Source organism: Moschus berezovskii, chromosome 9 (genome assembly GCF_049115385.1).
Source record: "Moschus berezovskii isolate FMDL1 chromosome 9, NW_MosBer_1.0, whole genome shotgun sequence".
Classification (NCBI taxonomy): domain Eukaryota; kingdom Metazoa; phylum Chordata; class Mammalia; order Artiodactyla; family Moschidae; genus Moschus; species Moschus berezovskii.
Window position 1 is genome coordinate 59493402 of NC_142468.1, and position 12662 is coordinate 59506063.

Sequence of the window (12662 nt, forward strand, 5' to 3'; positions counted from 1 at the left end):
TTTCAAGCTCTTGATAATAAAATTGGTAGTAAAATCTCTTCCAGCTACTGGAGCTTCGCTGAGGGTACATTTATGGTAGATGGGGTTCCCCCACACTCTCAGGGCATCTGGTTTGGCGGTTGTGAGGTTTCCAGTTCCGCGGAGAGCTCGTGTTACCACCTCTGTGGCAGCGGTCAAGAGCAGCTTCGATGCCCGACCCAGGGTCTCTCCATCGTGGCGCCTAGCCCGTTTCTGCTTGGTGTCCAAACCGGATGCCTTATTCCACGCCCCAAACGGAGCCGATCGCACACTGTGGCGTTTCATGCCCTTCCCGGGTGCGGTTTTCCCCGGGGAAGGTAAACAACCCTCTTGACTCGAACTGGCAGGCATTTCAGCCCGGTGGCCCAGTCCTTCCGGGCGGTCCCGTCCTCCTGGGAGGCAATCTTCGGGAGGGGGATGGAATTTAGGAGTCAGTCCCCAGGCTTCACAGAAAGCCACGGTTCTCCGCAGCGCGTCTCTGGGTGAAGTGAAGCGGCCGCAGGGGAAGCTGTGGCTGCGATAATGCCTTTTGCTTCTCGGCTCGAGAGCCTGACGTCCAGGGCGACGGGTGCCCGGGACCCCAGGGCAGGGCGCAAACCGTAACCCCCACCACCCTCGCCCTGCCAGGTTGGCGGGACACGTCGCGCCAGCCAGCAGCTGCACACGCCGCCTCGAGGTCCCCCTTGGCGCCGAGGCCATCTCCTGCAGCGCCGCCGCCTTCGAACCGTGTGAGCCATTTGGTCCCCGGGGCGGAACTCGCCAGGATCTCCGGGTAGCCCCGTCAGGAGGGCGGAGATGACCTCCCCGCCCCAAGAGCTCTCGGGGAGCAGAGGCGGAAGAGAAGTAATTCCGATCACCCCTGGCGGGGGCTTTCACCTCTCCAGCCCCCGCCGCTCCGGTGACCGCTGCCTTAGAGAACTTAACGAGAACCAGATGTGGTGGCCGCTGTCGAACTTTCTCAGAGCCGGCGATTGGGTCCGGGCCCAAGGCCGCGGCCAATCAGAGCTTTGGGAGGGCCCAGAGTCCCGCCCCGCCCGGGCACCCGCGGGGATCCAGGTCTGAGGCCCGCCCCGCGCCGCTAGTGGGCTGGCGGGCCGGGCGGGACGCGGTCTGTCGCGGGGCAGGCCAGGGCCGAGCAAGCATGCTGAGGGACCGGGCGGGCGGGCGGCAGGCGCTGCCGCCGCCGTTGCTGCTAATGCTGCTGCTGTCGCGGGCCGCGGCGCTGCACCCAAGCGAGCTCTTCCCCTACGGGCAGTCGCGAGGGGACCAGCTCCTGCAGGAAGGCGACGACGAAAGCTCAGCCGCCGTGAAGCTGACGCTTTCCTTGCGCTTCTACGATGCCCAGTTTAGCGACCTCTACGTAAGTTTAGCTTCTTCATGGTGCGGGACTCGGCATATTTCTAGCGGCTTCTGAACAGGGGTCATTGGTAGTGTGGATCTCACCGGACCGCTGCCTTCCGAGGGGAGGAAATAGTCCGCATCGTCGGCTGTCTCCGAGCGCCCTTGGGGTGGGACCTGGCTTTTTGCCTTTGCCAAACGCACTGCTTTCCCCTGCTACAAGGGGACAGTAAGAATTGTTCTCAGCCGCATAAGCGTCCCAGGCAGAAAAGAAGGTGGGATTCCTAAGGCGGCCAGTGGGGTCTAAAGTTCAGCGAGAGAGCCGTGCAAATTTGCAGAACTGAGTGCTCCTTCCTCGAACCCAGAGCTTTTTCCCCAGGGTTGTGCGGGAAGTGAAAAGATATGTGAAGGAGTTTAGGGCTCCTGGACCTATTGCACTGCACGTGTGGGATAGGGTGGCGGGGAGGGGAGTCGACGCCGGCTGAAGTTGCACTGGTGGCTCTGAACCAGGAGTCAGGCTTCCAGAGGATGGGGAAGTGGGGGAGTTTTCATGCCCCGAGGGCTCCCTTCCCTCCTTGCGGTGCCAGGGTAGGCTCTCGTGTCCTTGGGCTTCCTACGGTCACCTTTTTGTCCCCCTCATTCCCCAGGTGGGCACCAACGGCATCATCTCCACCCAGGACTTCCCCAGGGAGACCCAGTATGTGGACGATGATTTCCCCACAGACTTCCCGGCCATTGCCCCCTTCCTGGCCGACATTGACACCAGTGGCGGCAGGGGCCGGGTCCTGTACCGCCAGGACACCTCTCCGGCGGTGCTGGGCCTGGCAGCCAGCTACGTGCGCGCAGCCTTCCCGCTCTCCGGCGCGCACTTCACTCCCACCCACGCCTTTGTGGCCACCTGGGAGCAGGTGGGCGCCTACGAAGAAGCCAAGCGTGGGGCCCTGCCCTCGGGAGAGGTAAGCGACCAGGGATGCTTGGCCTCTGTGCTTACTGAAAGATGGGCTTGAATTCTGGGCTGGAACCCAGGCTTGAAGTTTCTCCTGAGTCTGCTCTCCCGATGAACCTGATGTACGGTTTGGTGGCACTGGGGCTGAAGTGGCTTGGTTTTCTCCAGGCTTTCTCTGAGGGTCTGAGAGGTGGTCACTCTTGTAAGGAGAATTGCTTAGGAGATATGAGTGCCCCAGTGCAGATGCAGGAGGGAGTTTATGGTTTGATTGTTTATTTTTAGGATCACCTCATATATACAAGAATTGTTTCTAATTATATGTTCATTGAAGGAAAAACATCAGAAGATGGCAGGCAGTTTTGAAAAGAACAGCCACTCATTTTCCTGCCACTTAAGATAACCACTATTAAACAGTTTCGTGTGCACTTGCCAGAGCTTTTTCCTATCCACATCTGTATGTGTCTCTGTCTATTCATGATGGATTCACACTCCACATACTGTTTTGTAACTTTTAAGTTGTGAATATATTTCACTGTCAATAAATATATTTCTACAACATCATCATTAATGTTTGTATATTCCATCCAGTGGATTTCTTACTGTGCCCAATAGTCAGCAATGTCATTTCCAATTTTTCATCATTATAAATTTGTGAAGCACTTTTTCTTTTTTAGGCTAAATCTTTACTCCATGTCACCACTTGACTTTCCAGGAAGTGGAATTGGTGGGCCAGAGTGATGCATTTTATATGAAGTTTTTGATAATTTTTGCCAAACTGTCACTCAGGTACCAGTTCACATGCTCCCTACTTTACAGGAGACTGCCCTCGATCCTCTGTATAGTCTCTACCTGAGATATTGAGCACCTTCTTTGTGCAGGGTATTGGGCTAGGTGGGGGTTGGAGAAAGATAAAGAAGGTAAAAGATAAAGAATGTTGCATGCATTCATTCACTGAGCTACTCCAAATGGATTATCAGATGGGTTTCAGGGTGGTTTGGCAAAAGGGTCGTTGCCTCATTCCTGAGGTAGGTAAGGGCTTCCTCCATGAAATTCAACCTGAATCTAAAATGTCATACTCCAAGGGCTGAAACTCTTTCAGCTTATCTCCATTTAAACTCATCAATGTGATTTTTAGCTATACAGAGGTGGTACATATCCTCCTTCAGGTTCAGAGAGGTTGAGTAGCTTGTACACTCTCCCTGAGTGATTCAAGATAGTGGCCATTCTTACTGTGTTCCCTGAGTGAGAGGAGTATCTTCTAAAGACTCTACTAAGCAAAGAGGATCTAGAGATTTAAAAAATCATTTGAATTGATTTTAGCCAATTTTTGGAAACATCTAGTTTTGTTTATTGAATGACTTTTTAATGCATAGATTTGACATTTCAGTCATTCAATTCAACAGAGTATATTTAATTCAAACACATATATTGAGCACCTTTTTTGTGCAGGGCATTGGGCTAGGTGGAGGGTTGGATAAAGATAAATAAGGTAAGTATGTTGATTCATTCATTTATTTTTGTCCATAAGTTTAAAAAACATATTTAAAGTTTAACATACCTATAATACAAACTTTAGAAAATAAACACAGTTTATAATTATGCTAATCAGAGGTCACCACTGCTATTTTGTTTTCTTCCAATCTTCTTTTCTAAAAATATATATGTGATATATTAATATATGTATGTGTAAGTAATTTATATTTAAACATAGTTGAGATTTATTTATCCAGCAAACTTTTTTTGCACACTTACTGTGTGTCAGGATGTGTAGAAACTGTGAAAGTACACTTGAACATCTGGGAGTTCACGGTTTACATATTGTTGAAGCCTGGCTTGGAGAATTTTGAGCATGACTTTGCTAGCGTGTGAGGTGAGGGCAATTGTCCGGTAGTTTGAGCATTCTTTGGCATTGCCTTTCTTTGGGATTGGAATGAAGACTGACCTCTTCCAGTCCTGTGGCCACTGCTGAGTTTTCCAAATCTGCTGACATATTGAGTGCAGCACTTTCACAGCATCATCTTTCAAGACTTGTAATAGCTCAACTGGAATTCCATCACCTCCACTAGCTTTGTTAGTAGTGATGCTTTCTAAGGCCCACTTGACTTCACATTCCAAGATGTCTGGCTCTAGGTCAGTGATCACGTTATCGTGACTATCTTGGTCGTGAAGATCTTTTTTGTACAGTTCTTCTGTGTATTCTTGCCACCTCTTCTTAATATCTTCTGCTTCTGTTAGGTCCATACCATTTCTGTCCTTTATCGAGCCCATCTTTGCATGAAATGTCCCCTTGGAATCTCTAATTTTCTTGAAGAGGTCTCTTGTTTTTCCTATTCTGTTGTTTTCCTCTATTTCTTTGCATTGATCACTGAGGAAGTCTTTCTTATCTCTCCTTGCTATTCTTTGGAACTCTGCATTCAAATGCTTATATCTTTCCTTTTCTCCTTTGCTTTTCGCTTCTCTTCTTTTCACAGCTATTTGTAAGGCCTCCTCAGACAGCCATTTCGCTCTTTTGCATTTCTTTTCCATGGGGATGGTCTTGGTCCCTGTCTCCTGTACAATGTCACGAACCTCCGTCCAGAGTTCATCAGGCACTCTATCTATCAGATCTAGTCCCTTAAATCTATTTCTCACTTCCACTGTATAATCATAAGGGATTTGATTGAGGTCATACCTGAATGGTCTAGTGGTTTTCCCTACTTTCTTCAATTTAAGTCTGAACTTCGCAATAAGGAGTTCATGATCTGAGCCACAGTCAGCTCCTGGTCTTGTTTTTGCTAACTGTATACAGCTTCTCCATCTTTGGCTGCAAAGAATATAATCAATCTGATTTCGGTGTTGACCATCTGGTGATGTCCATGTGTAGAGTCTTCTCTTGTGTTGTTGGAAGAGGGTGTTTGCTATGACCAGTGCATTCTCTTGACAAAACTCTATTAGCCTTTGCCCTGCTTCATTCCGTGCTCCAAGGCCAAATTTGCCAGTTACTCCAGGTGTTTCTTGACTTCCTACTTTTGCATTCCAATCCCCTATAATGAAAAGGACATCTTTTTTGGGTGTTAGTTCTAAAAGGTCTTGTAGGTCTTCATAGAACCGATTAACTTCAGCTTCTTCAGAAAAGGCAGAGGCACCAGAGATCAAATTGCCAACATCCGCTGGATCATGGAGAAAGCAAGAGAGTTTCAGAAAAACATCTATTTCTGCTTCATTGACTATGCCAAAGCCTTTGACTGTGTAGATCACAATAAACTGTGGAACATTCTGAAAGAGATGGGAATCCCAGACCACCTGACCTGCCTCTTGAGAAACCTGTATGCAGGTCAGGAAGCAACAGTTAGAACTGGACATGGAACAACAGACTGGTTCCAAATAGGAAAAGGTGTACGTCAAGGTTGTATATTGTCACCTTGCTTATTTAACTTATATGCAGAGTACATCATGAGGAACGCTGGGCTGGAAGAAGCACAAGCTGGAATCAAGATTGCTGGGAGAAATATCAATAACCTCAGATATGCAGATGACACTACCCTTATGGCAGAAAGTGAAGAGGAACTCAAAAGCCTCTTGATGAAAGTGAAAGAGGAGAGTGAAAAGGTTGGTTTGAAGCTCAACATTCAGAAAACAAAGATCATGGCATCTGGTCCCATCACTTCATGGGAAATAGATGGAAAAACAGTGGAAACAGTGTCAGACTTTGTATTTTTGGGCTCCAAAATCACTGCAGATGCTGATTGCAGCCATGAAATTAAAAGACGCTTGCTCCTTGGAAGGAAAGTTATGACCAACCTTGATAGTATATTAAAAAGCAGAGACATTACTTTGCCAACCAAGGTCCGTCTAGTCAAGGCAATGGTTTTTCCCGTGGTCATGTATGGATGTGAGAGTTGGACTGTGAAGAAGGCTGATCGCCGAAGAATCGATGCTTTTGAACTGTGGTGTTGGAGAAGACTCTTGAGAGTCCCTTATACTGCAAGGAGATCCAACCAGTCCATTCTAAAGGAGATCAATCCTGGATGTTCATTGGAGGGACTGATGCTAAAGCTGAAACTGCAATACTTTGGCCACCTCATGCGACGAGTTGACTCACTGGAAAAGACTCTGATGCTGGGAAAGGTTGGGGGCGGGAGGAGAAGGGGACGACGGAGAATGAGATGGCTGGATGGCATCACCGACTCTGTGGACATGAGTTTGAGTGAACTCCGGGAGTTGGTGATGGACAGGGAGGCCTGGCGTGCTGTGATTCATGGGGTCGCGGAGAGTCGGACACGACTGAGCGACTGAACTGAACTGAACTGAACACATTCTTTACTTTCAAGGATCTCAGAGTTTAATAGGACATTGATTGTGATTCAATATAAGTGAAGTGACATCTTAAGGAGACTAACTCCACCCCTCACTGGTTAGGGAACCTAATCTGGGAAAGTTTCAGAGTGCAATTGTCTTTGAATCTGAGTTGAGCAGAGTTGAACATTCCCTATAGAAGGGGTAGCATAGGATGTATCACCTACGTACTATATTGTTAATGTGTTTTGGGGCATTACACGTGGTATCCTATTACTGAACAGGAAGGGTGGTGGGGATGAGGCTGGGAAGGCCATGCGGTAGGGGCAGATCATACTCTGCTAAGAGTTTGTACTTGGTTCTTTGGCACTGGGCAGCTCTTGAAGGATTTTAAATAGAAGTTTTTGTTTTTCAAAGAGTGCTCTTTTTGACTATTGAGAAGGTAAGGGTTCAAAGGAAAGACTGACTAATTAGACAATGATTATATGTGTTGTTTATTCAGGATATCTTGTTAATTCTTATAACAACACTTTATCATGCTGTCTTCTCATAACACTGCTGCAAGGTAAGTACAGCAAGACTTACTGTTTGCCATCACCTAGTAAGTTAAGGAGGAGAAGGCAATGGCAAGCCACTCCAGTACTCTTGCCTAGAAAATCCCATGGATGGAGGAGTCTGGTAGGCTGCAGTCCATGGGGTCGCTAAGGGTCGGACACGACTGAGCGACTTCACTTTCACTTTTCACTTTCACACATTGGAGAAGGAAATGGCAACCCACTCCAGTGTTCTTGCCTGGAGAATCCCAGGGATGGGGGAGCCTGGTGGGCTTCCGTCTGTGGGGTCACACAGAGTCAGACACGACTGAAGTGACTTAGCAGCAGCAGCAGCAGTAAGTTAAGGTGAGTGTGCAGAATTCTGTACGTAGTAAGGCAAAGGCAGGTTTAGAATACAGACTATTTTTTTTCTTTTTTGTGGTGTGTGGGATCCTCCGTTGTGGCATGTGAACTCTCAGTTTCATTATGTGGGATCCAGTTCCCTGACCAGAATTGAACCCAGGTTCCCTGCTTTGTGAGCATAAAGTTCCAGTCCCTGGAGCACCTGGGAAGTCCCTATAATATAGATGTCTTGATTCTTAGGTTTTTGTTGTTGTTGCTTCTACCCAGACTTTTCATGCAGGACCCATTCTATTGGCACAAGAGATATAGGCACACACAACAATAGTTATACCTTTTCCAAAGACTTCCAGTAAATGAAGCTTGTTTTATTGTTTTGATGTGATCTTAGTACCAGAAGAGTCCTTGGACTCATATCTCATTCAAAGGAAGAATGAACTTGGAATGAAATTTGCCAAGGATACTATTGACGCCTTATTACATCCAAATTAGTATTCCAGTGGTCTGAAGTGAATCCAGCTGCATCTGTCTTACTTTTTCAACAGAGAAAAAAAGGTAATGTTGAGCTGAGTGAGATGAATTGGAGAGATGAGCAGTTGCACAGAACCTATGGGGTGATGAAGTCAATCAGAGCTTTAGGATTCCAATTTTATCGAACTTATTTGAAACTGAAAATTATAATGCAGACAAATATTTTTCTCAGTTTCATCTGTAGCATGCGAATAATGCTTCTGATGTGAAGATAATGCCAAAAAACGTTTTGAAAGAAGTAGTTTATGAAAGGTTATCCAGTGACTTTGGAAGCAACGATCCAGCCTCAGTCTTAGTTTGCTAACCTATAAAATGAGGTAGCAATGCCTACCTTATAGGACTGTTGTGAGAATTCACTAAGGTGACATTTTAAAGTAGCCATCATAGTCCCTTATACTTAGCAGGTGCATTTGCTCAGCAGATCTGTGTTCCCCTACATAGGGTTGATGTAGGACCAGATTCTGGTTCTTTGATTTCTCTATCTTGAAAGGGTACTGTGATGTGAGTCTTTTACTTAAGGACTCTTTTTTTTACTTAAGGACTCTTTAAATACAAGGTTTTCTGCTTTGCAACTTCTGTCTGGGCCTCTTTATGGTGGGGGTGGAGCGTGGGAAGATTTGTAGAATCCATCTCTTACTTTTCTAATTAAAATTAATCTTCAGAAATGTTGCCAAATGCTGAGCTGGCTTCAGAATGTTTCATTTAGAAAGGAGATAAAGATTCTGTTTGGAGAGAGGATGTTTCTTTAATTACCCACATTGAAGTTTCCTTCTGGAGAAGGAAATGACAACCCACTCCAGTACTCTTGCCTGGAAAATCCCATAGACGGAGAAGCCTGCAGGCTACAGTCCATGGGGTCGGAAAGAGTCGGACACGACTGAGCAACTTCACTTTCTTTCACTTTCTGAATACTTTAAAGAGCTCTGTGACATAAGTTATTGTTTTAATAGTTCTTTGGAAATAGATTTTGGCAAACAGTAATCTACTTTGCTTGAAGGACTGTGTGAGTTCTACATGGCCTTCTTAAACCTTGGCATATAACATGTTGCAGAGTTACCAGAAACTTGAAGATGTCAGAGTAAAGGCATTTTTACCTTTTAAAACTGTTTCAGATGTCCTTTCTCACCATGGACATTCGGGATGGATGTGACAGGATGTGGTACCTGATACTGTAGGAATGTCAAGGTGTTAAATATCTAAAAAGCTATGACCAAATAGTGTTTGTCAACACAATCTGAGATTCCTTGAATAAGTACATCACAAAGTCCCAGTTTAGTTCAGTTGCTCAGTAGTGTCTGACTCTGAGACCCCATGGACTGCAGCACGCTAGGCTACCCTATCCATCACCAACTCCCAGAGCTTGCTCAAACTCCTGTCCATCGAATCAGTGATGCCATACAACCGTCTCATCCTCTGTCGTCTCCTTCTCCTCCTGTCTTCAGTCTTCCCCAGCATCAGGGTCTTTTCCAATGAGTCAGTTTGACCTTCAAAGAACTTACTGACGGGAGACATAAAGAGGACTAATGTTTACTTTAGCTGTGTCTTTTTCTTGAGGGTGTTGTTATTTGAGGGATGAAGAGGGATAGAAAACTGGGCTTCATAGATCTGTGTGGTACAGAGAATGTTTTGTTGACTTTTATTTAAGTTGGGCTGAAATGACGGATATTGAGAATGGGGCAACAGGACAGGCTGTGCTGGCCGAGGATGTGTTCTGGGAGAAGGCCAAGAGAGCTCAGCCTGGAGATATGGATGAAGGCAAGATGTGGGCAGTAAAATAAGATGAACAGAAGGCTTCCTAGTGGAGGCCTCACCTCGGGAGTGAGATATGCCAACATGTTTCAAAGAATGATGGTCATTGATGGAAGGCGTTGGATCCAGTGAGAAAATGAGAAGTCAAAGCAGGACATGGTTGTAGCTTTTTTGAATTTTGAAGCTGAGGTCCCAAAGAAGGGAGGTCTACAGTCTGTCTGAGAGAGTTTAGCTGGTGTCTGAGATCTAGCTATGCAGACATAGAGAACAGAGACATATATGGAAATTGGTTAAAGAAATGCTGAAGTTTTGCTAAAGACCAAGTGTTAGGAAGGTTATAATATTAGGGATGTGATAGTACTGGGCATTTATTTTGGTATTTTTGGCAGGATCTGTAGGATTAAGGGCAGAAAAAAATGAATGAGGGAAAATCATGCAAGTGACAGCGATGTATAGGTAATGGTAATAGAGGAATTTACTAAGGAATGGAGATCAGCGTTCACACCAAACAGTGGAGACAAGAAGCTAATAATGCTGGGAGTATAGAGAGCTGCTGCTGCTGCTGCTGCTGTTAGGTCGCTTCAGTCATGTCCAACTCTTTGCGACCCCATAGATGGAAGCCCACCAGGCTTCGCCGCCCCTGGATTCTCCAGGCAAGAACACTGGAGTGGGCTGCCATTTCCTTCTCCAATGCATGAAAGTGAAAAGGGAAAGTGAAGTCTCTCAGTCGTGTCCGACTCTTCACGACCCCATGGACTGCAGCCTACCAGGCTCCTCTGTCCATGGGATTTCCAGGCAAGAGTACTGGACTGGGTTACCATTGCCTTCTCTGAGTATGGAGAGCATGAGACCCTAAAGAAGAAAGGAAGGGGAACTTTGTGACCCTACTTCTTAATTTTCATTATAATTTTTGTAAGCCACTTTAGGCAAACCCTTTGGGACATGGATGGTATTGTCGTGATATTTGGCCAGATGGCTAAAATTAAGTAAATTGCATAAACTGGGAACTCATTGAGGAGCATGCTTTGTATCCATCAGCCTGGCTTTGCCAAGCTTCAAGTCAGCACTGATTGGTGGTGCCCTGCACCTGGAAGGGAGAGCCCGAAGCTGTCCGATTTCTGCTGAGGGCTCTGGCTTTTCTCTTTCTGATAGCAGGAAGGTGAATCCTGAAGCTCCACAGCACAGGCCCTGCTCCTCTCCACCCTGGGATCTTGAGGAAGTTGGAAACTGGTGACCTTTTTGTGATGTTTGGCAGCCCATCTGAGCTTTCCCTTCAGGGACAGAGCATGTGGGGTTCTTGCGAAGTCTTTTCTCCAGGAATGTGTAGACCTTTCCGGTTAGGAAGCCAGTCAAGTAGTGTTCTAGGGGGAGGAGCCCTGCAGGACATCATGAAGCGCGCTCTTTAGCGATTAGGTGTAGAATGTTGTGGAACTGAGAGAGAACTTTAACCATGATCATTTGGTGTGCGGGTGGTTTTTAAACAGCCAGACTTTTTTTGGCTGGTACTCTGGGATCCTAAATTCTATTTAAACTTCTTCTATTTGCCTATTTCAGTGAAGACAAGTAGATTAAATAAATGCTTGCCACCTGTAATAAGTGCTTGCCTCAAGGATGGCATATAAATACTTTGAGTAACTTTTCATTGAAATAAATTTGCTCACTGGCTGAAAGAATGAATAAAATTTGTTGACTAGCTAAATACCCAGACCCCCCAGTAAAAAGCCAGACTCTCCCCTTCCCAGCTCTGTTTACTTTTTCCTTCCCTTTCCCATCCCCTTCAATTCCTTCACAATCTATAGGACCTCCTTATCTCACAGAGCTTCTCTAGATGTAGAACCAGGATTCCTCCTATCTGACATTTATTGTGGGCAATCAGTGCCAGAAGCTTTGAAAGCTTTGCTTCTTAAAACAGAGTCTCTTTCCTTGAGTACTTTTCTTTCTCTAGCTGAACTTTATTTATTCTGAGTAAAGTAAAACTCTGAAGTTATTGAATTGCCATTAATCGATCATGTATAGATTCTGTATGGACATGATACAGAAATGGCCTTTGTTTACATTTGGCAGAAGTTATGGCTTCCGAGCTTTGAGAAATTCTAGAAAACATCCCTTGCCTTTTGTTTTTGGAAAAGTCAAGCTTTCCGGCTGAAACAATCAACAACGACAATAATAACAAATATATGAGGGCCCCCCCCCCTTGTCTTTAAGTTTCTGAACTTAAAGAAAAGCAAAAAGCCAAGCCAAGAAAGGTGACCTTTTCTATGCTGGTGATCTAGAAGAAAAGTTGGATAATATTTTGGTTTTTTTTGGAAACACATTTTAACACCTACACTTTATCTTGTAAGCAAACCATCGAAACTATACTTTGAAATTAAACATTAAAAAAGATTAATTAACATTAGAAAAGAGCTTGGCCACCATTTTGGGGAAGGACACAGCACAGGCCCATACCTATTGTCTGCTGTTTCATTTAGCAAAATGTGATATGTTTCTCTCTGCCTAGCAAAATGGGGAGACAGTGCTCTTTACCAGTAAATAGGAGTCACATTATTTAGGAAGTAGTGGTATTTATAAATACCTCTTTTGCTCCCTGCTAAGTTATGAAAAGAATGGGATTTAGTGAGAGGGATGTCCTCAGAGGCCTTCATATAACATTTTTTAAAAGATACTCAAGTACCATTAACTGATCATTTGTGTGTTGTGAGGGAGATAGCTGGATGTAGGTAAAGGCAAAAACAAAAGTGTCCTGTTGAAAATACTAGAGTAAATTGAACTTTCAGGAGTGATTCTATAAGGACTTGGGTGTTGCGTTTGTGGCTAATCCAGGCTCCGGGCCTGTCCTTCTGGTCTGCTTTGGCTGCTGCGGTGTTTATTACCATTCACAGTCAGCCTCTGCGATGCCTGCCCATTCCAGC

The 12662-nt window shown here is 45.5% G+C and overlaps 1 protein-coding gene across 1 annotated transcript in view; it reads left to right on the forward strand.

The window, feature by feature from the left end:
- Positions 1–1041: 1041 nt before the first annotated feature.
- NID2 (nidogen 2) overlaps positions 1042–12662 on the forward strand; it is a 92045-nt gene continuing 80424 nt past the window's right edge. Inside the window, exons 1-2 of the mRNA XM_055435533.2 lie at positions 1042–1378; positions 2004–2312. Coding sequence (XP_055291508.1) covers positions 1160–1378; positions 2004–2312 — 528 coding nt within the window. The 5' untranslated portion in view covers positions 1042–1159. The remainder of the gene's footprint in view (positions 1379–2003; positions 2313–12662) is intronic.